At 41.0% G+C, this 27,697-nt stretch overlaps 2 protein-coding genes across 3 annotated transcripts; both read left to right on the top strand.

The window, feature by feature from the left end:
* Positions 1–3,862: 3,862 nt before the first annotated feature.
* mfsd10 (major facilitator superfamily domain containing 10) lies at positions 3,863–12,332 on the top strand. 2 transcript variants are annotated; one of them, XM_029637430.2, is made up of 13 exons: positions 3,863–4,001; positions 6,771–6,942; positions 7,459–7,555; positions 7,816–7,919; positions 8,123–8,281; positions 8,494–8,682; positions 8,905–9,019; positions 10,205–10,316; positions 10,451–10,559; positions 10,680–10,770; positions 10,865–10,912; positions 10,999–11,088; positions 11,223–12,332. In XM_029637430.2, the coding sequence occupies exons 1-13, from the start codon at positions 3,985–3,987 to the stop codon at positions 11,324–11,326; spliced, it is 1,407 nt and encodes a 468-aa protein (XP_029493290.1). In that variant the 5' UTR covers positions 3,863–3,984; the 3' UTR covers positions 11,327–12,332. The 2 variants fall into 2 exon arrangements, with proteins under 2 accessions (XP_029493290.1, XP_029493291.1); XM_029637431.2 differs by having other exon boundaries at positions 3,896–4,001; positions 6,775–6,942.
* Positions 12,333–15,202: 2,870 nt separating this feature from the next.
* LOC115111408 (selenocysteine insertion sequence-binding protein 2) lies at positions 15,203–27,278 on the top strand. The gene is made up of 18 exons (XM_029637425.2): positions 15,203–15,513; positions 16,129–16,268; positions 16,497–16,689; positions 16,799–16,874; positions 18,804–19,027; positions 19,121–19,211; positions 19,307–19,431; positions 19,603–19,749; positions 20,961–21,068; positions 21,178–21,276; positions 21,457–21,589; positions 21,763–21,926; positions 22,377–22,530; positions 22,651–22,849; positions 22,958–23,178; positions 25,695–25,849; positions 26,045–26,219; positions 26,534–27,278. The coding sequence occupies exons 1-18, from the start codon at positions 15,505–15,507 to the stop codon at positions 26,653–26,655; spliced, it is 2,535 nt and encodes an 844-aa protein (XP_029493285.1). The 5' UTR covers positions 15,203–15,504; the 3' UTR covers positions 26,656–27,278.
* The last annotated feature ends 419 nt before the right edge of the window (positions 27,279–27,697 follow it).

Below are 27,697 nucleotides of genomic sequence, written 5' to 3'. Positions count from 1 at the left end.
AGCATTCAGAGCTTGAACCACTCAGAGGGGAGTATTTATAGTATGTGATTGATTCTATCTTGTAATGTTACCTTAGGTACCACCATACAACATTCTTTCTTGTTTGTATATAAACCATCTGGATAAATCAATTTGTGAAATGTCTGCTAATGTCTCTTCAGGTTTGACCGCCATATTAGACATCGACCCGGGACCATCAGACCCTTCCACTGTGGGCTCTGTCGTTACAGAACTACCATATTGAGCCTCTTGAAGAATCATCTGCTCAAAGTACATGGCGGTGAGACAACCTTACTGCTACAGCACAGAGACAACCTTACTGCTACAGCACACTGTCATTGTCACAACTTTTCAAAGGCTTAAGAAAAAATGTATCTCTGTCAATTTGACAGAATCTGATACTGTATGAAATGTTAATCGAAATGACAAAAGCTGTGGAAAACATCTTAAACCTGTTTGCTTTTTTAATCTGTCTTGCTGGAGTAGCTCAGGACCCATCCAAGAACCTCCCTTCCTCCGTGACCGGTAGCGAGAACAAGGAACACACCCTGAGGGCCGCTGAAGAGACCCAGAACCTGCTAGAACCTCAAGAAGGCAACCAAATGTCTGATTCTGAGGAATCAGACCTCACTGAAAGCAAGTGTTCCCTTTTACATTCATTGTTTAGGATTTGAATTATTAAACTTCATGATTCGAACACTTCCTCTAAAATATGCAAATTTGTTATGCAGCATACAGACAAGACAATCAGTATAGCTATACAAACCCAGATTTTTGAAAAATGCATTATGTCTTGTATATATACTCCTCAAGAGTATTTTGCCATTAGCACCTCCCCTACCTTTCTGTAAATCAGAGAAGTCATCTGCTGAGTGTCAATGTAATGTGGTACTAATATCCAGTGTATTTTCCGTTACAGAACCAGTATACTCGGAGCCCCCAGATGTCCAGAGGCAGCTCAACCACTACAGGCAGGTGGCTCAGGCCAAGGCCTCCAGCAGCCCTCCAAGCCCACAGACCACCAGGACCACTCAAGATGGCTTACTCGTCTGTGAGTTTTGTATCTACACCTCAACACACATCAAGAGTATGCGTCGACACTACATAAATCGCCACAATGGGAAAAGGCTTGTGAGGTGCAAGGACTGCTTATTTTTCACAGGCTTCAGGTAATATATTATTTCCAGAAGAATTTGCTCAAATGCCCATGCTTGCCTTTGCTGTGTCATATTTGTTGCTTAGTATACATATTATTGCTATGTCTAAAGAATAGTGATTGAACAAGAAGCACCTGTGACACCTAGTATTGCTACATTAACTGACTCTTTAAATGATGTACAAATGCTTCTTGGTCTCAATTGTTGCCATCTATTAAGCCTCAGTATGATATATTGCCAAATTTGTGATACCATTTTTTTCCTCTGAATGCTTACATTAGGAAGAAGTTGGATATGCACATAGAGACGGCACATGCCGGTAGCCCAACAGAAGCTCCTAAGGAGCTACACTGCCCTCTCTGTCTTTACCACACCAAAAACAAAAACTGCATGATCGACCACATTGTCCTCCATCGTGGTAGGTGTTCTTGTGGTATTGTTCAAATAAATCCATGCTTTATTCATCATGACACTCATTAGACACCTTTTATGGCTGTCTACCATTTATTCTGTCTTATACTTGTCAGTACCACACCCAGACTTTACACTGCTGATCCTGGTTTGTTAATTTTTTTAAACAGAGCAGCCAGTGGCCCCTATAGAGGTGCGTCGTCCGAAGCTGTCACGATATCTCGAGGGCATCGTGTTCCGCTGCCACAAGTGCACCTTCACCAGTTCCAGTGACAAGAAACTGCTACTGCACATGCTCAAGCACGACGATATCAAGCCCTACAAATGCAGACTGTGCTACTTCGACTGCACACAGCTGAGCGAGTTGGAGGCACACCTGTGCGATAAACACCAGGTTAGTGTTCTAGCTACACTCTCCTTACACCCCCTCAATCATGACTCCCATGCTAACTAGACTGTGGCTCTAAACAGAAACAGCTCCTAAGGCACAGAGGACTGTGGCTTAGGATTTAAGACTTGATGTATCAAGTCTTCTCTGTTGAGTCATTAGCTACCTTCTGTAGCTGATGTAAATATGTAATCTTCCTTGTGGTGTTCTCTCCGGCAGGTTGTGAGGAACCATGAGCTGGTGGGACAGGTCCATCTGGAGGAACTGGAAACAAGACTGAGCAGAGTCAACGGGGAGGGAGAACAATTCATGGACTGTGAGGAGACCCAAGGGCAACAAGATGAGATGAACAAAGATGGCGATAAGGAGGTGGCAGAGAACACAGCCCAAAACCGTGAATTCCAGGATTTTAGTGATGACGAGAACCAAGAGGGACAATATAAGCAATCCCATGAGAAGGTAGAGGAACATTTAATGGACTGTGAGGAGGAGAACCAAGAACCTGGAGAGATGGACATAGAAGAACAAAACATCCAATATCATGAGATGTCAGTGCTTAAAGATGAAGCCTGCAACTATCACAAGATGCCAGTGCTTGAAAATGAAGAGGGCAAAGAGGAAATGCACAGTAATCATGGTGCGACACAGGAAAATGAGGAGGCAGTGAAGACTGACCGCCTAAAACCTGAGTGCGATAATAAACCGGAGCAAGGGTCTGAACAGGATGAAAAATATGAAGAAAACCCCAAGAGTGGCGAGAAGCAAGATCACGAGGTGGAGGAAAACAACAAGGAAAATGGCAACATATCTTCACCAAAAGGTAAGTCAATTTTGACACGAAACTATTGACATCCAATTAATCAAACTGTTTCTGGTTCCCTGTCAGGTGTTTAACTTTGCTTCTTATTATGTTATCATTCCTGTAGATGCCTCCACTACCCTGAAGATAATTCCAGTGACCAGAAATGAGAAAGCGCTTTCCTGCGAGCTCTGTGGCCGGACTCTCATGAACAGCACTGACCTGGAACGGCATGTGATGCGCCATGGCTTGTAACTCTGTGTTGGTGCAACTGATGAGGATGTATTGATACTGAGGGTGTTGCTGCTTAGAAATGGGAGACATGTCATAAGAGGGCTGCTTTTAACAGCAAGCTGATTATGTAAAGTTCAATTGAATAATGTTTTATTGTCACTTGTTGCATACTGTTTCCACCTGTAACTAACTATTCTTGACTGGAGACACTGCAGCTATTGTTGTAAAGGACAGTCTTTTATTATTGTATATTATGTCATGCCACATTTCCAACATATTGGCTGTTTTGATGCTTTGTAAATATGTTGATCTTGTTGTGTTTTAACATTTCTGTAATAAATGACTTTATCCTAGAGCTATTCTATTTCATAGATATTTCATTTGTGAAAACGCTTTTCCTCGTTTTAAGGATATGAACTATTCCTGAACCAATCAAGACAAAACATTTTAAAGGAGGACAAAGCAATGATAAAATCATTGACTAGGGAAAGAAGTGCAATAGTTTTTGTAAATATGTACAATGAATGGTGGATAGTGGCAAAAGCTCCTGTGAATCTGCATTGACTTCACAAATTCTTACGTATTATTTTTCTCATACAAGTAGCCACAGTTTGTTCATAGCTGGGCCCAGTATCCCAAAAGCATCTAGAGGCTAAGTGAATCGTTAGAACCATTGAGATCAATGGTGCTAACGAAATGTATGCATTTGGGAAACGACGCAGGGCGTTTAAACATGCGCGGTTGTAAAGCGGCTCATTGGGACGTCCCTATCCGATTAAAGTTTACATGTAAAATGGTAAGGTATGACGTCGCAAAGATTCCGCATAGAACTGACATGCATGGATCAGTGGAGGCCTTGCTTCTGTGCGCATACGTCACAATCTTGTCATCGTAAACGATAAATGAAACAAGACACCGCTTCCTGGTCCAGTCAGTTTGAGACTTCGAGAATCAGATGATTTCACAACTCTAAAGCAAGCTGCTCGCAAATTGATATGCCACTGGATTTAGGGTAAGTAAAATGCATATGAAAAATGTATGGGGAATATCCATGCATGGCTGATCACATTGTAACAACTAAACTCAACTCTATGCTGAAGGAAGTTTCTGATGAACCGTTGGAGTTCATCAGAAACTATTGCACTTCTTTCCCTAGTCAATGATTTTAGCATTGCGTTTATTCAGCTATAACAAACTTAGATTACAATGACTTAATTAATGTGCTCACTACTTTAGGATGCAATGTATACCCCTGTTTCCATTTGCGATACATTAACATTTTGAGTACTTTATTAAAACGCATTTTATCCATAGGCTAAGCCTACAAAGTTGGTTAACACCCATCTGTCTAATGTCATGTGTCTGTCACACGTAATAAAATCCATATAATTCCAATCTTCAAATGTAGTCCGGTTTTGAGTGTATTCGGTCATGAATGGAATTATATTTCCTACTTCCTCGAACATTGTCTTGCCTCACCACCTTGTTTTGTCGTTAACTCATTCTCTGTGAAGAGACTTGCACATCCACCGTCCAGCGAGGACGACTGAATAAGGATGTAAACAAGCATTTCCCTAACCGATTAAAATCAACCACGATTTACCGTGGAGCTGAGCGGCGACTAGTGTGGCCAGACTGGAGCTCCGACGTCATAATCAAAAACTACAATTTCAGCACCCAAAGAATAGCCCGCAATTACACACGACATTGTTGATAACTTCATCTCTGAATAATGTTTATTTGATATGATAGTGTTTTGCTTTTGTTGTTTTGTTTGCTTTTCATGTATTGTGTATGTATACATCTATAGCCCATATACTGAACAAAAAAATCAACGCAACGATTTTACGGAGTTGCAATTCATATAACGAAATCAGTCAATTGAAATAAATAATGCCCTAATCTATGGATTTCACATTCCTGGGCAGGGGTTCAGCCATGGGTAGGCCTTGGATGGCATAGGCTCCACCCACTGGGGAGCCAGGCCCAGCCAATCAGAATGAGTTTCCCCCCCAAAAGGGCTTTATTACAGACAGAAATACTCCTCAGCAACCCCCCCCCCACCCCCCTCAGGTGTAGAAGCCGGATGTGGAGGTCCTTGGGCTGGTGTGGTTACACGTGAGGCCAGTTGGACACACTGCCAAATTCTCTGCAGTCAGCATGCCAATTGCATGCTCCCTCAACTTGAGACATCAGTGATGTTCTGTTGTGACAAAACTGCACATTTTAGAGTGGCCTTTTATTGTCCCCAGCACAAGGTGCACCTGTGTAATGACCATGCTGTTTATTTAGCTTCTTCATGTGCCACACCTCTGGTGGATGGATTATCTTGGCAAAGAAGAAATGCTCACTAACAAGGATGTAAACAAATTTGTGCGTATGGAAAATGTCTGGATTTTTTTTTTTTTTTCAGCTAATGAAACATGGGACATGGTTTACATTTTTGTTCAGTGTAATTGTTTATTGATGTGGTCATGCAGGGCTCATCAGTGAAAGAGACTGGGTTTTAGCATGACTCCCTGCTTAAATAAAAGTTAAATAAATCTAGCCTTAATCGTAGTATACCCTTCAGGGCAGCAGACTGGGAGATTTAGGATGGCATTGACATTGGAGAGCTGCAATTCGTATGACATGTGAAGGCCCACTAAGTTGCTTGCCCCAAGCGACTTACAGCTGTAATCGCAGCAAAAGGTGGCGCTACAAAGTATTAACTTAAGGGGGCTGAATAATTTTGCACGCCCAATTTTTCAGTTTTTGATTTGTTAAAAAAGTTTGAAATATCCAATAAATGTCGTTCCACTTCATGATTGTGTCCCACTTGTTGTTGATTCTTCACAAAAAATACAGTTTTATATCTTTATGTTTGAAGCCTGAAATGTGGCAAAAGGTCGCAAAGTTCAAGGGGGCCGAATACTTTCGCAAGGCACTGTATATTGGATTCCCAACGTAGTTGAATTGCACAAAAATAGTCTAGAGTACAGGTCATAACAGTACATAAATCTGAAAGATGTCTCATTTAAAGCATATATACAGGTGTTTAAACAACCATTTAATGGTATTGAGGCAGCCATATTCGATTTTGGACGCTATATTGGATTTGGAGTGAAATCTAGGGGGGGTCCCTAATGTAATTGCAAGAGTATGGGCTGAACAAAAAACAAAAAAGACAGTTTTCAGTGTCTTAGAGCTGATTTAGATTACAATAGCCACAACATCAAAAGATGTGTAACTGTATGTATTTTGTATATTAATAAGATACCAAAAAGTAAAGCTTACATTGATCATAATATATCATACTTGATATTTCCACCTATTGTATTTCTGTGTTACGGGTCTATCTTTCAAGATGAATTAAGATCTAATGCTGTTTGTTTATGTAGTGCAGACAACTGAACTGACTACTTAAATTTCAAATATTTGCAATATCAGAGCTTGTAATATTGGGTTACATGTGGCCCATCCTCCCTCCAGCCAGGCATTATTCTGCACTTTTTTTAGTTTAAGGGGTGTCACGATCTATCAATTTAACCACTTTTGCAGTAAACTAATTTTGCACAACCATTCATTTCATAAATGGTAGACATAAGAGACATGGTTGTGTTTTGTTCTACTGCGGTTGGGGGATCTCAAACTATATCCCGTTTTGAGGACTGGCAGGGTAGTAGTTCAGTGCCATTCTGACTTCAAAAAGTTACGTATTAACATCTCCATTAGGTGCTGACACCCATGTATGCATCCCATACAATTATATATTTTTTTAAATCCTGTGTTTTTGTTTAAGGAAGGAGTTTAATCAGAAAGGAGCAATGTCAAGTGAAACGAGATCTGAAGAGGCCGTTGGCTCCTCAAGAGTCATTAAGAGTGTTTTCTTTGCCCTCCTCTTGGACTTACTGGGATTCACCCTGATCCTACCTCTCCTCCCATCTATACTGGACCACTATGGCCAAACAGAGGTAAGTGCTCATGTTTGTCTGAGCTCAGTGAGCTGTCCTTTTTATTACAGTTTAACATTTCAGCCAACTTTAAAGTTACCCATGATGCATCACGGTCATCAAGGTTTTTAATTATCTGGAACATGGCCAATGTCTGTTAATAGTAAATGTGAGCTCCCCTCTTAAAATCTAAATAGTTTTCCTCCCCATCATTATCATCATTAATTAAATACTTTAATTTCATTGTACTATATTGTGAAAGACAAGCATTATATTTGCAATAATGTTGGGTTATCAATGCAATTTTCCATTTTGGTAATATGCCAAATCCAGAAACTGACATTTGATGCGTTTCTTTGTACACAGAATTTGGGGCCTCACTCTAGGGAGGACAAGGCATGCTTTGTGTGATTAAACCTTTCCATGAGACAGCGTAACAAAATGACACACTTGTCAGCTGATCGAGTGTGTGAAATTTATCAGATTCAGATCTTGCACTCATTTCTAAAAAATATTTTCATGTTTTCCCCCTAACAGGACGGTGTCTATCAGTCACTACAGAGCATTGTGGACTGGTTCAGGGAAGCTGTCGGAGTTCCGATGGAAACTAAATACAACAGTGTCCTCTTTGGAGGTACAGTAACACAACACACTTTATTTAACTACATGTGGTTGTTACAGTTGAGCAAAATATTTTGATGTCTATATTTAGACAAATGGCATTGTTCAAAATAGTAGCTTGTCTTGTGAATGCCAGAAATAGTGTGGTGTGTGTGTATTAAAATGTGTGACTTAAAATTGACCAGATGTTGTGTTATGTCTTAAAATTTGCCAGAACGCTCAACCAGAAAGGACCATAATCACAGATTATGCTCTCTACATTCTATTGTTCAGGTCTGATTGGATCACTCTTCTCTCTGCTGCAGTTCGTGTCGTCCCCTTTAACTGGGGCTGCATCGGATCATTACGGCAGAAAACCGCTACTCATTCTTACCACAGTTTGTGCAATGTTATAGAAATGCAGTTGATTTAAATAAGTGACTTGCCATTTAAGAATACTTCTATTGCTTTTTCATGGCTATGAAACTGGTTAACATATCAGTACATATCTTGGGCAACTCTCTGTCCATTTCAGTGAGTTATTTGCCCAGTTTGCCAGCCTGATTTGATATGGTTTTAATTGGTATTTTTTGTGTTCCAGTTGGGATTGATGTCTTCCTATGCAGTCTGGGCAGTTTCCCGTAGTTTCAGCATGTTCCTTTTGTCTCGGGTGATTGGGGGTATTTGCAAGGGTAATGTGAGCCTCTGCACTGCCATGATTGCTGACCTTCCTTGCCCGAAGGCACGAAACAAGGGAATGGTAAGCACTGTGCATAAAGCTCATGCTATGATTTTTTTTTTAAAGACATACAGTATATGCCATTCAGGATTGAAAGATCTTGATTGATAATTTAGGAGTATGATTAACCACGGACCATGCGCTCTGTATTGCACTAATACACTAGTTGGTCTTTCTCTAGGCCTCGTGTATGCATTCTTTTAATTTGGCAATGCATATTTTGTTGTTGTTAGATGATGGTTGGAATTGCCTTCTCGTTGGGATTCACAGTAGGCCCACTGATGGGGGCCTACTTTGCCATTAACTCCAGTAAGGAGGAGGTATTCTACCATGGCCCAGCTGTACTGGCCCTGGTCTTCAGTGCTGCTGACCTACTCTTCATCATTGTTATGCTGCCAGAGACCCTGCCAAAGCAGAACAAGGTGTGATTTCATTGGTATACCTCTTAGGAGAAACTGAAAACGGCACACTCGAAACTCATCACGGGTTGGGCAGTGTGCTTCATTGCACAGAAAGTAAAAGCCTTGGTCACTCACTTATCTTCTCCCAGTAATGTTTTAATGCTATGATACTATACACAGTGTTTAATCCATATTAGTAAGCGTTTCTGTTTATTATTTCTGACAAGACTGGTATCTGCTCAGGCCCAGGTTTCCTTAGTGACCTCTGGGATCCAGGAATCAGGAGATCTTCTCAACCCAGTGGCTCTGTTCCATTTCTCTGCCCTCACAAGGACAGAGGACCCACCCTCTAAAGAGAGTGAGTACATATTGATTTATGTGATATTTGTACAGTATGAAATAATTGTCAAACTACACGGAACAAAAATAAACGCAACATACAACTATTTCATAGATTTTAGTGAGTTGCAGTTCATATAAGGAATCAGTCAATTGAAATACATTCATTAGGCCCTAATCTATGGATTTCACCTGACGAAATACAGATATCCATCTGTTGTTTACATAACCCCAAAAAAAGCTAGGGCCGTGGATCAGAAAACCAGTCAGTATCTAGTGTGACTACCATTTGCCTAATGCAACGCAAAACATCTCCTTCACATAGATCAGGCTATTGATTGTGGCCTGTGGAATGTTGTCCCACTCTTCAATGGCTGTGCGAAGCTGCTGGATATTGGCAGGAAATGGAACACACTATCGTACACGTCAATCCAGAGCATCCCAAACATGTTCAATGTGTGACATGTCTGGTGAGTATGCAGGCTGGAAGAACTAGAACATTTTCAGCTTTGAGTAATTGTGTACAGATTCTTGCGACATGGGGTCGTGGATTATCATGCTGAAACATGAGGTGATAGTGGCGGATGAATGGCACGACAATGAGCCTCCAGGATCTCGTCATGGTATCTCTGTGTATTCAAATCACCATTAATAAAATGCAAGAGTGTTTGTTGTCCGTAGCTTATGCCTGTCCCTACCATAAACCCTACAGCCACCATGAGGCACTCTGTTCACAACGCTGACGTCGGGCAAACTGTTCAGTTACGATGCCAAACTGCAGTGGTTACAAGTGGTCTGCAGTTATTGAAGCCGGTTGGATGTACTGCCAAATTCTCTAAAACAATGTTGGAGGCAACTTATAGAAGAGAAATTAAACAAATGTAAACAAATTTGTGCTCAACATTTGAGAGAAATAAGATTTTTGTTCATATGTAACATTTCTGGGATCTTTTATTTCAGCTCATGAAACATGGGATCAACACTTTACATGTTGTGTTTATTTTTGTTCAGTATAAAATATCTATGAATATACAGTAATATATAAAGACCCGCTAGTCTGTATAATGTATATCTTGTCAAGATCTATGCTTAGTAAGATGGACAAGAATCTATTGAAAGTACTTCATAATAACCAAAATATTGTGTTGAAATGTACCACAAAGCCTTTTTTATTTGTCCCTGTCTTTTTTCTCTTGGACAACAGAAATGCAGAATCTGAAAGTGTTGGGCCTCATTTACTTCACATATCTCTTCCTCTTCTCTGGTCTTGAGTTTACATTGAGTTTCCTCACCCATCAACGGTTCCAGTTTACAAGGTATGGGTTTAGGGACAAAGGTCAATCCTCAGTCTATTTAGCTCCCTACACTCCAATTTATTTGAATCTGTTCAACCAAAAAGAAGATACCTTAACTCCTTCAAATGTGCTACGATACTCTTCAATTTTTGCAGCATGCAGCAGGGTAAGATGTTCTTCTTCATGGGTATCACCATGGCACTGATCCAAGGAGGATATGCACGTAGGATCAAACCAGGGCATCACATCAGGACTGTTCGTCTGGTAAATATCGTACTCATTACTACATGGCTAAGAAATCAGCATTAAGAAATCTTTTAAATAGTCAAGATTAGCTCTGGTATAAAAAATGTTGCCAAAGTCAGTATTCTTAATGTATTTTAGGCAATCATATTACTGATTCCAGCATTTGCTCTCATTGGACTGGCATGGAATTTGAAGATGGTTTACATAGGTTTGATTTTATACTCATTTGGTAAGTTTTCATATCTTCAAAGTTCATTAAAAAAATTAACTAAGTATATCCCTGAGGTGATTTTTCCTTTACTCAAATATCTTCTTTGTCACAGCTGCTGCCATTGTTGTCCCTTGTTTGACAACGCTGGTTTCAGATCATGGTAAGATTTCTAACTGTACTATCATAACCACTATGCACTCGCTCTCTCTCATTGTGTCATTGTGTAACATGAAACTCCTCTTCTAGGTTCAGCCAATCAGAAGGGCACAGTGATGGGAATCCTACGTAGTTTAGGAGCTCTGGCTCGAGCACTGGGCCCCATAGTGGCATCCTCAGGTGACTTTCTGCATTGAATGTCACATTTTGTAACCGGGCAGAAAAATATTATGTCAGTTGTCAAAGGCTGTGATTTGTGAATAATTTGAATTTCATAACATTTCTGCTGAATGTCGATTTTATTTTTTTTGCAGTTTATTGGATTGCTGGAGCAGAGACCTGCTTCATTATCAGCTCAACTTCTTTCATCATACCTCTGGTTTTACTGAGAAGACTGGGAGGGCTCAAACAAGAGTGAAGAGGGTGCTAACAAGCCTTAACACAGGAGCGTTAAAGGGTTCTACCACGACAGACTGTTTCAGAGATACTCCAGACAGCTTTGATATGGTTTTGCTCATTGTTATTTCATTTGTTTACATTTGCTTGGAATGCAAGCTATGAGAAAATAAGTACATATATCATTGACAAATTGTGGTAATATTTTTACATTTTTTTATTATAAGTAGTCCATGTATTTTCTTCTCTAACCACAAAGCCTTGGAAAAAGATACCGTTACGCTTGTCTACACTGAGCTGCACTGAGGTAGAATTGCAATCACCCTTTTCCTCCTCAAACTAGCTAGCAGTAGCCACTGCATCCATTATCGTAAAACTAGCAGTATTTCAATCTTCTCGATGGAGCAGTGTTGATAAAGGTAGGATTTGGAGTACAGTCACATATCCCATCCCTGCATTGAGGTACGTTTTCCGACCACATCTCGCGCTGGCTCCACTGTGTCTTAATGTAACCATGATTGCGTTCCGACCTCAGTGCAGCTCAGTGTAAACAAGCCTTGCCATGTAAAATTGGCTTTGTATTTTGGTTTCTAATGTTATACCGTTGAAGTATGTCATATCCAGATTTTTGAAAAGAAAGAAAATATTCTCTCAACGTGACAAAGTATCTTGTAGAAATTAAATGAGAGCATCCAAAATACATTCAATTACGACATTTAGGACTAGCTCATACATTAAAAGGTAGAGCCTGATTGTATCTGTTGACTTTTGCATATGCTAATGTTTCTGTCAGAGTTCTGTAATAGAACTCTATAATCAGACATTATTTGTTATAATACTATGCTTGATATTGTTGAGTAACACTATGGGAGTATATTTGAGGTACTATTTGTTTATTACTTAAGAAAAGTAAATCAATGAGCTGTTACAATTAAAACCATTTTATTTTTAAATCAATTGAATGTAGTATCAGTATTGAGATTATTCAAAATATCTTTATATTAAAAAAAGCTCTTGAGTTTGTGTGATATTGTGTTGCCTTGCCCTTTATGCTATATACTCTTATTTACCACACAATGATCATGCAACATCCTCATTCCCACTGTAAAAATTCATGAAAACAAAAATGTTTGCTCTTAATTGGTGGTTAGATTTAAAATCACATTTTAGAAAGACCAATTGTAGAAATAGGCAGGGTTTATGACTGGCTGGAGTAACTAATGATAAACGTACAGGTGAGGGCGCTGCTGTACCGGTTGGTCGGTCAAATAATGTAAACTTTACAGATAAACTAGCTTCTGAGGCAAAGAGTACCACAGTATGAGTCTCAATACCCATAAAACCTAGCGGTCAAACAAGGAAATGCAGTAGTTACAATTGTTTTTCCACCATTTATTTTTTCCATAGGGGATTTTAGAAACACACCTGTAGGCTTACCATGGTGTGGCATTTTGAGAACTGTGTAAATCTCTCTAGGACAAGGTGACATGTCAATATATTTGCCTGTATTTACCCCACAAAAATGAAATGCTACTTAGCTGCTGATGTGACTATCATAAAGAACTACAAATGCCATGATGAACTGGACGAGGCTGCCGAAAAGAGACAAAGGTATGAATCTCTGGATTAACTATCTAAAGTTAGCTAAATGTAGTAATTATTAAATAGGCTACATTTCTTTTAAATGGACAATTCTGAGAACTGTCTTGTGCAGGTTTTAAATTGACACGATACCAGTTAGCCAAGTTGTCAGCTAGAGATAAAGTGCAGGAGCTTGCAGGGATTTGTAGTTTTGCATGTTTGGGTGTGCGAGACTTGACAGAAGAGTTACAGGGTGTGTTAAGTGGTGGTGTCCCATCCTTTCAGATTGTTGCCCTGAGGAAGGACTAAATACATTTAAATAGTGGAGTAGAGTGGTATTTTTTTAATGATTTTATTTATTTGTATTTTTGAGAGTGTTTTATTACATGGTCGAGTATTTGTTTCATTTTTTTCAAGTAAAGTATAAGGGAGGTGTACTAGTAGGTGGCGGTAATGCAACATTTATTGGATGCCAACCACTGTTAAATCTCATTGAAGAATAATGTGTCTCAGTAAGGTTGGTTTCTTAGCGTTCATAGCAATGGTTATGAACTATACCACAGAAATGGAATGTAAAATCACCGAAAATAGATGTTGTGGTGGCAGCTGCAGAGTATTTAGGTGTACGAGATTTGACTGACAAGCGTTACAAGGTGCGTTGAACAATTAGTGTCCCGGCCTGGTGTATAGTAAGAGAGTAGTGGAATAGTGGTGAGGTTTTAATTCATGGGTGTAGGGTTGGTTGGTACAATTTTTCTTCCCATTTCTTGTCACAAAGTGTAATGAATCCACACCAGAACAGTAGGTGGAAACACAGGCTAGATAAAATAAATAGGTAAATAGGGAGGCCGGGCTGACACTCCAGTACATTAGGCGGCGGTGTATTCACCTTTCAGTTGGTTGCGATTCGCCAATACAACGAAGAAGAAGCTTGGGATAAGCGTGCAATTGCGGTCTGCAATTCGGGGCGTTCGAACTCCTCTTTATACTTCAATTTTTAAGCAAGGATAGATGGGAGGAGAGGGCGCTCCAATACAGCAGGTGGCGTTAATGCACAATAACGTTGGTGACCAGCAGCCGATAAACCTTACAGAAGAACAATGCGTGGGCGATACCGGTCGACAGGAGCTGTGTTCGAATAGTCATACTAACCGTACAATTTGTGACGTAATTGAGTATATAGGATCATAGTATGTGTATAGTTAGTATGCCAAAAGTTCCCGGATGTCGTACTAAATTCCCCAACATACGAAGTATACAAGCAGTGGACACCAAGACATCAGTAGATTTATAATTGAACACATTTGTGAAGATTTTACACTATCGTGGAGAGATGTACTGCTTGGATTCTTTACCTACGATAGAAATAAGCTGAAACAATTTTATGTACTTAATTTCATTATTCTTTTGGCCAAATTTCATATTCACAAATGTAAATTTACAAACAAAACACCACATTTTCTTAACTTACAAACATTTATTGAACTATATTTTAAGACAATTAAATGCTCTGCTAACAAAAAAAGCTGTTAGAATTATATGTGTATGTATGTCCCTTAAGGTCCTTATGTAATGTGATATTGTACCCCCTAGCCCAATTGTCCTTTGTATATTATTTATATATACTTGTGTTCCCACATGTACTTCCTGTATTGATTTGTTGTTAATAAAATAAACATATATAAGCAGTGGACACTTTCCGTGCTTTTTTGGACTATAATGCCGTTCACAAAATAGGCGTGGCTTTTCAGATTTTGAAGTAAATGACGGAAAATATGCAGCGGAAGTTCTACGAGGGCGGATACAAGTTCATTGCTTTAACTAATTATGACAAATGTTAAAATGTTGAGCAATGTAATAAAGTCATCACTTTTCAAATAAGTTACACGTTATGTTGGCTGACAATTTATTAGCTACGCTATGCTTTGAACCGCATAGAATTACAGCAGTATTTTATTTATATTTTTGTATTATTATTAATTGTTTTTGTTTGCATTACAGCAGTATGTAAGGGTATGTTAGCTACTGTTACAAGGTTAGTTGGCTACTAATACATCGAATTTACCAGGCAGTATATTAACTATATGCAATCTAACTACCCAACGTTTATTGATTTGATTATTCACGTCATTCATAGATAAGTAGTATAGTCGCAGTGCGTTCTCAATGGACATTGTTAATTCTGTCTGTCTACTCCGATATCAGAGCACTATTGTCTGAGCGTGCCAGAGCGCAGAATAACTGATTAATTTACGAACGTTCAATATGGCCGGTGTCAGTAAACGTCGGCAAAACAGCAGAGTTCAGTCACCATCGCTCTAGATAACATGAAAACAGCCTACTAGCTCTGCTAGGGCATGTATAATGGTCAGAGTGAGGAACGCCCAGAATTGCGGGCTGCAGTTGCACACTATTGAAGCTTGGTGCTACATCATGTGCACTCTGGGTGCTCAAATTTTCCACAGCTGACTTGCCTGAGAGTTGTGTTCAACCGATGTCATGCTATGTTTGTACAGTAACTGTGTAGTCAGCTAACTGTGTGCATATATATATATATATATATATATACACGACAGAAACATGACCATCTGACTTCAACTGGCAATCACGAAACAGGAGATGGACAAGGTAAGATTAAGGATGCAGTTTGTTATTGAGAAATGCCTATAGCTAGCCAAGCGAAGTAGCTAACTAGCTACATTCGCATGCTGAAACCAGGATACTAGATAGCAACTGTTGTGTAATACTAAACTGCCATATGCCAGCCAGTTGTCGGTTTGTTTGATTGTACATGACTATCGTGAAATTCGACTTCGACGATTTTATTTCACACCGAATGATTAACGTTATGTAGCTAGCTAGCTAAGATTGAAAGTCGCTAGTACCGTTACATGTGCACGAGCTAGGCTAACCATAACAAACAAATTGAGCTTGAGTGGGTGGGCTAGGTAGGCACTGACGCATTACTGTATCTCTGACTGGCGCACTACTGTATCCCTGACTGGCGCCACTAGTAATTGGATGCCGAGATAGTTTTAACTGACTTGTTAAACTAACGTGTGTATTCGTGACGTTGCAAACCCAATGTCCTTGGCCATTGCACCTGTGTTGGCTTTGAAATTAATTCCCTTACCTGCTAGTGTTCACGTACACTTGTCGCTAACTTAGACATATCTTTCCTTGTTAGTTACATTTAAATGTAATATTATTGGTTAATTTCTTATTTGCTTTGGTATATTGCAGCAGAGCAAATTGTCACCTGCAGTCCAGCCCTTTGTTCCAAAAGTCCAGCAGGAAGGGAGATTGGAGGCCCCTAAACAACTGACAACTTCACTGCCCCTGACACTACCAAACCCTTATCTGTTAGATCAAGGTTCTAGAAGGTAGGACTAATTCATTTATTGTGCCTTTTATTGTTTCCATACATTTCTCTAAAGCAAGTACTTGCCGGAGTTGGTGTAGGGTAGTGTGTTTTTAAATGTTAAACTATTTGGTATATTCTGTCATAGAGCAGAAACATAGCTATTTTGCCATTTGTCTTCAGTTTATTGCAGATTGCGTAGCTAACATGATTGTGGAGTGAACTCGTTCATTTCTAAATCTCCATCCAGGCATCAGGCTGGTAAGTCTACTTCAGGTGACAACTCGAGAAAGAGCCCCAGGCAGAGGCCATCAACCACTGATGGTATGCGAGGAGACGCACAGAGCAAGCATGGCTACATCAGCAGCCATCGTACCAAAGGGACAACTGAAACCAGTGCATACACAGCTGGAGAACGACTCATACGTGATCAGCAGACAAAGGTCTGTTTAATTATACTGACCACTTTGAAACCAAACTAGAATATAGCTTAATACAAACAAATTGACTTTAATGTATATTCATATATCTCAACTGACCCCCCCCCCACAGGCATCAAAATCTAGTTCTGAGTTTGGTTCTCAGGACAATAACATGATCAGGACATCCTTGGATGCACCAAGAAGAGGTAATCACACATGTTGCATATAACGCACACATATTCATAATGTTTTGTTAATGGTAGGTATCAATGTTCCCTCAAATTGTGCAACTTCCAGCGTGTGTTTACTGTGAACACTGAGGCTGTACCCGCTATAAGTTAGTTTCAGACAGTGGTCAAGTAGGCTACTGCGCCTTTTGATCATAATTTAGGCCTTCCATAACATTTTAACATGGAAATAGCTGTTCTATCATCCAGCCTACAGTAGCAACCAATGTGTGGTGTTCAATGTAGTCCTACATTCCATGAGACTTTTGAAAAACACATGTAGGGCTTGACAAGGTGACTGAAAATGTTGTTTGATGCAATAAACCACTTTACAAAATAAAATGCATTATTATTCCTATACTACTATTACAGAGAATAAGACAAATTATGATGCCCTCTGCCTATTGACTACTTCGTTTATTCAAGACCGTCTCAAAATACTCCCCCTTTAAGACAAAAAAATCTCTTTACCTGACTCGCTTTTGAAAGATGTCTAGAAATGTACTTGTGTTGTGCTCTTGTAGGACGTAATCACTCCCCCATTGCTGACTACAAATGATCTATAACTGGGCTAATAACTCTCTAACTAGCAAAGGATGTGAACAAATGTGCTCACGTGGTTACATGTGGCTCTCGCTTTGATCTCAAAACAAGCGCATCTACACATGAACTCTCAACACAGGCCAGATCAAAGTGAAAGTGTAGTTAAACAGTGTAATAATTCCCTCCAAGGCAATCAAACAAGTGAAATTCAACGGCCCAGACACGAGATGTATGTGGCAGGGTCTACAGGACTACAAAAGAAAAGCTAGCATGTCATGGACGCCCAAGTCACGCTTCCAGACAAACTAAACACCTTCTTTGCACGCTTTGATGATAATACAGTGCCACCGTCGTCGCCGGCTAACAACGACTAATCATCTCTGCAGCACTCCACTAATCAGACCATTATGGTAGAGTGGCCAGACAGAAGCTACTCCTCAGTAAAAGGCACATGATAGTCTGCTTGGAGTTTGCTAAAGGGCAGCTAAAGACTCAGTCTATGTGAGACAAGATTTTCTGGTCTGATGAAACCAAGATGTAACTTTTTGGCCTGAATGCCAAGCATCACGTCTGGAGAACCTGGCACCATCCCTACGGTGAAGTACGGTGGTGGCAGCATCATGCTGTGGGATTTTTTTTTTTTTAGCGACAGGGACTGGAAGACTAGTCCGGATCGAGGGAAAGATGAGTGAAGCAAAGTACAGAGATCCTTGATGAAAACCTGCTCCAGAGCAGTCAGGATCTCAGACTAGGGTGAAGGTTCACCTTCCAACAGGACAACAACCTTAAGCACACAGCCAAGACAACACAGGAGTGGCTTCGGGGACAAGTCTCGGAATGTCCTTGAATGGCCCAGTCAGAGCCCGGACTTGAACCCGATCGAACATCTCTGGAGAGACCTGGAAATAGCTGTGTAGCGACACTCCCCATACAACCTGACAGAGCTTGAGAGGATCTACAGAGAAGAAGGGGAGATACTCCCCAAATACAGGTGTGCCAAGCTTGTAGCGTCATACCCAAGAAGACTCTATGCTCTAATTACTGCCAAAGTTCATTCAACAAAGTACTGAGTAGAGTCTGAGTACTTACATAAATGTTATATTTCCGTTTTTGTTTTTATTACATTTGCAAACATTTCTAAAAACCTGTTTTTGCTTTGTTATGGGGTATTGTGCATTATGGGGTGTATTGTCTAGATTGAGGGGGAAACATATTTAAATCATTTTAGAATAAGGCTGTAACGTAACAAATTGTGGAAGAATTGAAAGGGTCTGAATGCTTTCCGAATGCACTTTATATACACTTCCATTTGCAATAAACTTTTTTTTTTTCCTTAGTGTGGTGTTTTATTTGCTTTGTCTGCAGGGGGTTTTAGAGGGACCAGATCTGCCCCAAAGTCATCAGAGAGATCTGAACCTGCCCAGTTGGATCTTGTCACATTTGAGGTGAAAATGGCTGAATTCCCAGAGCTGGGTGGTTTGGCACCCGGCAGTCCTGCACTTCCTGCCCCACAGAAACCTGGAACCTGCTGGGGATCAACCTCACCATCCCTCACCCCCCATCATCAGAGCTCAGTATGCACTAGTAAGGTAGGTCTACTGAGCTATAGCATGCTGTCATAATTTCATAAATTAGAAATAACATTTATCTTAAGAAATGCCATTTGATTTTTGGATCTGTAGACCACACCAGTAAGAAAAGGACAAAGACAGGACCCCAGTCGATGCACCGCTTCCAGTGAAAATAGTGATGCATCCTTGACTATCGCACAAGGTACTGGACCTTTTTTAAATTTAGCATTCAAAAGTAATGTAATGGTTTTTGCTGTATGCCATTAAGAAAATAATCAATGTACTTGACCCATTCAGCTCAGACTGTGGAGGCAGTTTCACAGAGCAGTGGCCTAGCAGTGACCTCCTGGGCCAATGTGGCCTCCCAGCCTCCAAAGAAAGTAACCCCCAAGAAAACGGTCAATAATGGCACTCCCTCCCAGGTACTGTGTGTGCTTGATGCAAATCCTACTGTACATCTCGATCTAGCTAAAGTGCCCCCTTGCTCTCAAACTGATATGTTTAAGCTTTGACGATTTACTGAGGTAGAAATTAAGTTGACCAACATTTTCACTTTTGAAGAGAATTTGACCTTTTGTCTTGTCCTTAATTAGAAGGAAACATCTGTGCAGCAAGAACAACAAGCCTCTGAGAAGAAGAAGAAAGGGAAGAAGAAGAAGAGATCCAAAATGCCGGGTGAAGTTGGAGCGTTAGAGGAGTCTGAGGACCTGGTCATTTATCAGGAGCCACCCAAGTTTGAGGTGCAATAAGTAACAGTGCACATGTACAAATACTAAGTTTATTAGGTACACCCATCTAGTACCGTGTCGGTCCCTCCTTTGCCTCCAGAACGGCCTAAATTCTTCAGAGGCATGGATTCTACAAGGTGTGGTGTTCAAGCGTAGCTCAATTGGTATCAAGGGTCCCAACCTGTGCCAGGAAAAAAAATCCCCACACCATTACACCACCGTCATCAGCCTGTACCATTGACACCAGGCAGGATGGGCCCATAAATTCATGCTGCTTATGCCAAATCATGACTCTGCCATTAGCATGATGCAACGGGAACCAGGATTTGTCGGACCAGGCAATGTTTTTCCACTTCTCCAGTGTTGGTGATCGTGTGCCCACTGGAGCCGCTTCTTTATTTTAGCTGATAAGAGTGGAACCTGTGGTCGTCTGCTGCAATAGCCCATCCGTGACAAAGACCGACAAGTTGTGTGTTTCGAGATGCTGTTCTGCACACCGCTGTTGTACTGTGCCGTTATTTGCCTGTGTTTGGCCTGCCTGTTAGCTTGCACGATTCTTGCCATTCTCTTACCTCTCTCATCAACGAGATGTGCCGCTGACTGATTTTTTTGTTGTTTTGTCACACCATTCTCGGTACACTCTAGAAATTGTTGTTCTGAGATACTGGAACCGGTGCTGCGCCTGGCACCGATGATCATACCACGCTCAAAGTCGCTTAGGTCAATTGTTTTGCCCATTCTAACATTCAATCGAACGGTAACTGAATGCCTCTGTCTGCTTGCTTTATATAGCTGGCCACGTGACTCACTGTTGGTGCAAACTATTTTTGTGAACGGGGTGGTGTACCTGTTAAACTGGCCACTGAGTTCTATAGTTATGTTTTAATAATATGCTCAAAAGTGCTTTCCATTGTAAAGAGGGATATTTTAAAACACTTCAGGAGACCTCTCATTTATTTAACCTACCTAGGGAAGTCAGTTGAGAACAAATTATTATTTACAATGATGGCCTACCCCTGCCAAACCCTCCCTTAACCCGGATGACGCTGTGCCAATTGTGCGCTGCCTATTTTTAAGAAATCAAATGTATTTATTAATAGAGCCCCTTTTACAACAGTAGTTGCTACAGTGTTTATACAGAAACTGAGCCTAAAACCCCACACTGATGATATTTAGTATCAAATCAATTTAATTTATTTGTTGACTGTTTATTTTCCTCCTAGGATGAAGAAGAGTTTCCAGACTTGTCTCTGGCCTTCGCTGGTTTAGCCAGAGTGCAAGGCCACAACTCAGTAGTGTTGAGCAACATGGCAAAACTAGTCAACAAGGAGGTAGGGAATTAACATTACTCTTGAAAATACAAACCAGAAGCATTATAAATGAAATTACAACTTAATTTAATCAATCATCAATACACATACATTTTTATTTCTGGTAAAGGAGGGTCACAGAGAAGGAACAGGACTCCAGCCAGGTGACCAAAACAAGGACAAAGCCACAGCAGGAAAAGCTCTCCCTTCAGAGACAAAGAAGGGACAGGTCAGCATTGAACTTTACTCATGATTTATAGGAAAATATTGAAATCTGATTCAGGCTGGCTTATTCTGTACAGACACTGTTCATGATGTTAGAAGAGCAGATAGCCTGAAAGTCAACCTCCGTTGTTGTGTAACTTTGTCCAAATGGTTATTCTTGTAAATGATGAAACCTTTTCATCAGAAAGCTGAGAAGACCAGTGGGAAGAAGAGCAAAGTCCCTGTGCAGCTGGATATTGGGAATATGTTGGCGGTTCTGGAGAAGAAACAGCAAACTCAGAAAGACAAGCAGGACACCAAAGGGGTTATCCTCTCAGGTTATATTACAGCAGAAAAAAACTTCTGTCATTTTTTTATTTTTTTACTCATGGAACTTTTAAATGAAAAGTGCTTGAAAAATAGCACTGATGATGATACAATGCGTACACATTGCTACCCACGTTTTGCATCATGCTATTCTAACATATCTTCGACATTTGTTACTATGTAGTTGGTGGGTCGCTACCTGTCGGCCATAAGAACGCACTAATCCAGAAGAAACCATTGACACAGGATAAGATAGCCCACAACCCCTTGGACTCGACCAGCCCTCTGGTAAAGAAGGGCAAGCAGAGAGAGGTTCCCAAAGCTAAGAAACCCACACCGCTGAAAAGGGTGAGTCTCTCAGACCCCAGCTATCTGGAAATATGTATGGACTGTGTTATCATTCCCTAGCTTGGATTTACTCTGCCTTTCTTTACTCCCAAAAACATTTTCTGTGATGATTAAATGTTTTTACCCTATTGAATGCTTTGCTGAATGGTGCACTGCTAGGTTGCAAGTTCAAACCCCCGAGCTGACAAGGTACAAATCTGTCGTTCTGCCCCTGAACAGGCAGTTAACCCACTGTTCCTAGGCCGTCATTGAAAATAAGAATTTGTTCTTAACTGACTTGCCTGGTTAAATAAAGGTAAAATAAATATTTTAAAAAAAATGGACGAGATCATGCTTGATAAGCCTTACTTTAGCATGCATTTTAGACCAATCTGTCTTTAAATACGTTTTTATAGTCCCATACTCTACTGCCACCCTTTACCAGTATTGTTTTGTCTGTTCAATCTGAAGGTGATTCTCAAGGAGAGGGAAGACAGGAAACAGAACCGTTTGCTGGAGGAGCGGGCACTGCCCCCTTCAAGTGAAGAATCCAAGATGGCCGGCGACATAACAGAGGAGCTATGTGAGGCCATCGGCATAGACCAGGACCAGCGTGACTCTACAGGTCAGACAGAACTTCACTTCATAATTTTTAGAGTAGAAAATGTACTTGATGTAAGTATTTCTGACTAAGTGTAAGAGGTAATGTGTGTGTGTGTGTGTGTGTGTGTGTGTGATACTTCAGATGTAAGCAGCAGCCCTACTAGCCCCTCTGTGCTTGAGGAGCAGTCAGAAGTACATGGGGAGACTGAGGGGGAGACTGAGGGGGACACTGAGGAGGAGACTGAGAAGGAGACGGAGGAGACTGAAGAGCCAACCAACCAGTCTCAGCCACAGCCCTGCCCTCCCTTTCGACCCAAAATCCACAGCAGGAAATTCAGAGAGTAAGCCATCATGGTTTCCATTTCTTACACTGACAAGATAAGATTCTAAACATATACTCTTAACCATACTGGATGACACACACACACCATTTAAATATTGTCTCCCAGCTACTGCAGCCAGGTGCTGAGTAAAGATGTGGACGAGTGTGTGACCAACCTGCTGAAAGAGCTGGTGCGCTTCCAGGACCGGCTGTACCAGAAAGACCCTATGAAGGCCCGCATGAAGAGACGTCTGGTCATGGGCCTCCGGGAGGTCCTCAAACACCTCAAACTCAGGAAGGTCAAGTGTGTTGTCATCTCCCCCAACTGTGAACGGATCCAATCTAAAGGTACAGTATACTCATTAGACTTAACTTCTACAACTGGTGTTTCAAATCAAATTGTATTTGTCACATACACATGGTTAGCAGATGTTAATGCGAGTGTAGCGAAATGCTTGTGCTTCTAGTTCCGACAATGCAGTAATAACCAACAAGTAATCTAACTAACAATTCCAAAGCTACTGTCTTATACACATAAGTGTAGGGGGATAAAGAATATGTACATAAAGATATATGAATGAGTGATGGTACAGAGCGGCATAGGCAAGATACAGTAGATGGTATCGAGTACAGTATATACATATGAGATGAGTATGTAAACAAAGTGGCATAGTTAAAGTGGCTATTGATACATGTATTACATAAGGATGCAGTAGATGATATAGGGTACAGTATATAGGTATACATATGGGATGAATAATGTAGGGTATGTAAACATATTAGGTAGCATTGTTTAAAGTGGCTAGTGATATATTTTACATTTCCCATCAATTCCCATTATTAAAGTGGCTGGAGTTGAGTCAGTGTGTTGGCAGCAGCCACTCAATGTTAGTGGTGGCTGTTTAACAGTCTGATTGCCTTGATATAGAAGCTGTTTTTCAGTCTCTCGGTCCCAGCTTTGATGCACCTGTACTGACCTCGCCTTCTGGATGATAGCGGGGTGAACAGGCAGTGGCTCGTGTGGTTGTTGTCCTTGATGATCTTTATGGCCTTCCTGTAACATCGGGTGGTGTAGGTGTCCTGGAGGGCAGGTAGTTTGCCCCCGGTGATGCATTGTGCAGACCTCACTACCCTCTGGAGAGCCTTACGGTTGTGGGCGGAGCAGTTGCCGTACCAGGCGGTGATACAGCCCGACAGGATGCTCTCGATTGTGCATCTGTAGAAGTTTGTGAGTGCTTTTGGTGACGAGCCGATTTTCTTCAGCCTCCTGAGGTTGAAGAGGCGCTGCTGCGCCTTCTTCACGATGCTGTCTGTGTGGGTAGACCAATTCAGTGTGTCTGTGATGTGTATGCCGAGGAACTTAAAACTTGCTACCCTCTCCACCACTGTTCCATCGATGTGGATAGGGGGGTGTTCCCTCTGCTGTTTCCTGAAGTCCACAATGATCTCCTTAGTTTTGTTGACGTTGAGTGTGAGGTTATTTTCCTGACACCACACTCCGAGGGCCCTCACCTCCTCCCTGTAGGCCGTCTCGTCGTTGTTGGTAATCAAGCCTACCACTGTTGTGTCGTCGGCAAACTTGATGATTGAGTTGGAGGCGTGCGTGGCCACGCAGTCGTGGGTAAACAGGGAGTACAGGAGAGGGCTCAGAACGTACCCTTGTGGGGCCCCAGTGTTGAGGATCAGCGGGGTGGAGATGTTGTTGCCTATCCTCACCACCTGGGGGCGGCCCGTCAGGAAGTCCAGTACCCAGTTGCACAGGGCGGGGTCGAGACCCAGGGTCTCGAGCTTGGAGGGTACTATGGTGTTAAATGCTGAGCTGTAGTCGATGAACAGCATTCTCACATAGGTATTCCTCTTGTCCAGGTGGGTTAGGGCAGTGTGCAGTGTGGTTGAGATTGCATCGTCTGTGGACCTATTTGGGCGGTAAGCAAATTGGAGTGGGTCTAGGGTGTCAGGTAGGGTGGAGGTGATATGGTCCTTGACTAGTCTCTCAAAGCACTTCATGATGACAGAAGTGAGTGCTACGGGGCGGTAGTCATTTAGCTCAGTTACCTTAGCTTTCTTGCCGTCTGGGCCTGCAGCCTTGCGAGGGTTAACACGTTTAAATGTTTTACTCACCTCGGCTGCAGGGAAGGAGAGGCCGCATGTTTTGGTTGCAGGCTGTGTCAGTGGCACTGTATTGTCCTCAAAGCGGGCAAAAAAGTTATTTAGTCTGCCTGGGAGCAAGACATCCTGGTCCGTGACGGGGCTAGTTTTCTTTTTGTAATCCGTGATTGACTGTAGACCCTGCCACATACCTCTTGTGTCTGAGCCGTTGAATTGAGATTCTACTTTGTCTCTATACTGACGCTTAGCTTGTTTGATTGCCTTGCAGAGGGAATAGCTACACTGTTTGTATTCGGTCATGTTTCCGGTTACCTTGCCCTGATTAAAAGGAGTGGTTTGCACTTTCAGTTTCACGCGAATGCTGCCATCAATCCACGGTTTCTGGTTTGGGAATGTTTTAATCGTTGCTATGGGAACGACATCTTCAACGCACGTTCTAATGAACTTGCACACCGAATCAGCGTATTCGTCAATGTTGTTGTCTGACGCAATACGAAACATATCCCAGTCCACGTGATGGAAGTTTCCTGTGTTGACTGAGATTCCAGGGGCATTCTCTTTAGAATTGTTGCTTGTCATTGTGTTTATATTGTACACGCAAGAGCAAAATGACAATACCCAGTCCTTGTAATGTAAGTAGATTTTTATTTTTTATGTTTATCCAAAGTAGGTGAAATGAACTTTTATCATGTTTTGCCCTTTTTTCAGTGTTTACAGTGCACAATGCTAAGGATCATGTATTCCCTCTTCCACAGGCGGTCTGGATGAAGCTCTCCACACCATCATTGACACCTGTCGGGAGCAGGGCGTTCCCTTTGTGTTTGCCCTCTCCAGGAAGGCCCTGGGCCGGTGTGTCAACAAAGCTGTGCCTGTCAGCCTTGTGGGCATCTTCAACTACGATGGAGCACAGGTATGGGCATTCAATAAAACTGGAGGCTTAGTAAGTGCTGCTGGACATTTTTTGTTTAGTCTTAATGATACAGTGTTGGAGACTTGCGTCACGTATTGCATGATACAAACCAGAGACTAAGAAGATCATTGTTCTCTTGAAACTGTTAAGTGGTGCGTGCATGGATGTGGTTACGGTTTGTCTTTGATTCTACAGGACCATTACCACAAAATGATTGAACTGTCGTCAGAGGCGAGGAGAGCTTATGAGGTGATGATAGAAAACTTTGAGTTGACATCACAAGGAGAACAAGAGAACCAAGCGGATCAGCTAAGCACTGGGCCACTGCCATCTCCACCAGCCTGCTTAGAAACAGAGGAGCCAGAGTACAGTAAGCGAACAAGTTCCATTCACTGACTGTCAAAAGCAATTTACATTACACTAAATACTTGTGTGGAATCTGCCATGACTGGAATCTCCTTCAAACATTTCCTTAGGTTAATTCTCATTTAGCTACATTCCTTGGCGATGCATGGGTGGCCTGATCTGGGCTTAGAACAGTTAGTGTAAATTGTCTTAGCTGATAAGAAAAACCGGTATTTACCAAGCCTGTTTCTCTGCTTAGTTTATGTAAGGTGGGGTACTAACTGAATGAAGGACTGCTCGATGATTTTGTATATTTTCTCTATATCCCTCTTTCCTCAGTAAAACTGTGGAAGAAAATGCTGGAGAAGGAATGCAATCACAAGTTTTTAAACTTCGAGGAGCAGTTTAGCTCCGTTCCCAGGGCCAGTGACTGTAAAAAACAGATGGATGAGAAGAGTTGATGATGGAGACTGTGCCTAAAAACCCACTTGATGCCAGCGCTGACTGTCAGTCCTGAAGGAAATACTTGATGGCACACTATAGCACGATTAACCCCCTGATGTTGCATCCCAAATGGCACCCTATTCCTTATATAGTGCTATATTTTCTTTGACCGAGCCCTATGAGTGCTAGGTTAGGGAATATTGTGCCATTTCCGATGCTGACAGATCAAAATTGATCTATTTCCTGGGACCAAACCAATCACTAGAAGTGACCATTCAGCATGTATTTACACTGCTCCATGATGACAGGTTTATTTACCTAATGTGCCTATATAAAATAGAATCAAAGTATACTTTATCTGTGAATGTTAGATGAGCGACATGACCTCAAGATGTCCACATTAGTTTTTTTTCTGAAACAATGGAAATGCCACCAAAACGGCTTTGTTTTCTTGTGTTCAAATTAGGTATATTATTTCCTTTGTCAATCGTGTGTACTCACTGTATAAGGTTGAGATTCAGTGATTGTTTCTTTGAGGCTACACCAGTCAACAAATGTCTGCTGTCATATACACTGATATGAACTTTGGTCTTTGACATTATCCAAACAATAAAATTATAATTTTATTCTTCAGAGACAATGTTTTGTCTTTAAATAATTGTCAATACCTAATGAAGGTTATATAATTTTGTCAATTTACTTTGTTACATTCATGTGCAATACTTTAATAGCATTTTTTAAATTGTTAAATGTCTTTTATAACAGATATTAAAATAATTATGGTTCAGTGATCAATAATGATCTGAAGTGATGTATATTGTATTTTTGATGTATATTGTTTTTACATTCTATTCCTTCAGATGCATCATTTTGAATGTGACTGTAGTGTCAATGCAGTAAAACTGCCCCCAAATCAAAATGATCAAATCTGTACAGCGAATCAGTTATTCTTGTTTTAAGCAATTACAATGAATAATCTTATTCAACATTCATCTGTCTTAACTCTTGAATATGGATAGTTAAGTGAGTTTGCTTGTTATGCTTTGTGTGAAACCTGTG

Source organism: Oncorhynchus nerka, linkage group LG27 (assembly GCF_034236695.1).
Source record: "Oncorhynchus nerka isolate Pitt River linkage group LG27, Oner_Uvic_2.0, whole genome shotgun sequence".
Classification (NCBI taxonomy): Eukaryota; Metazoa; Chordata; class Actinopteri; order Salmoniformes; family Salmonidae; genus Oncorhynchus; species Oncorhynchus nerka.
The sequence above is the reverse complement of the archived record's forward strand: the minus strand, read 5'-3'. Positions and strand labels throughout refer to the sequence as shown.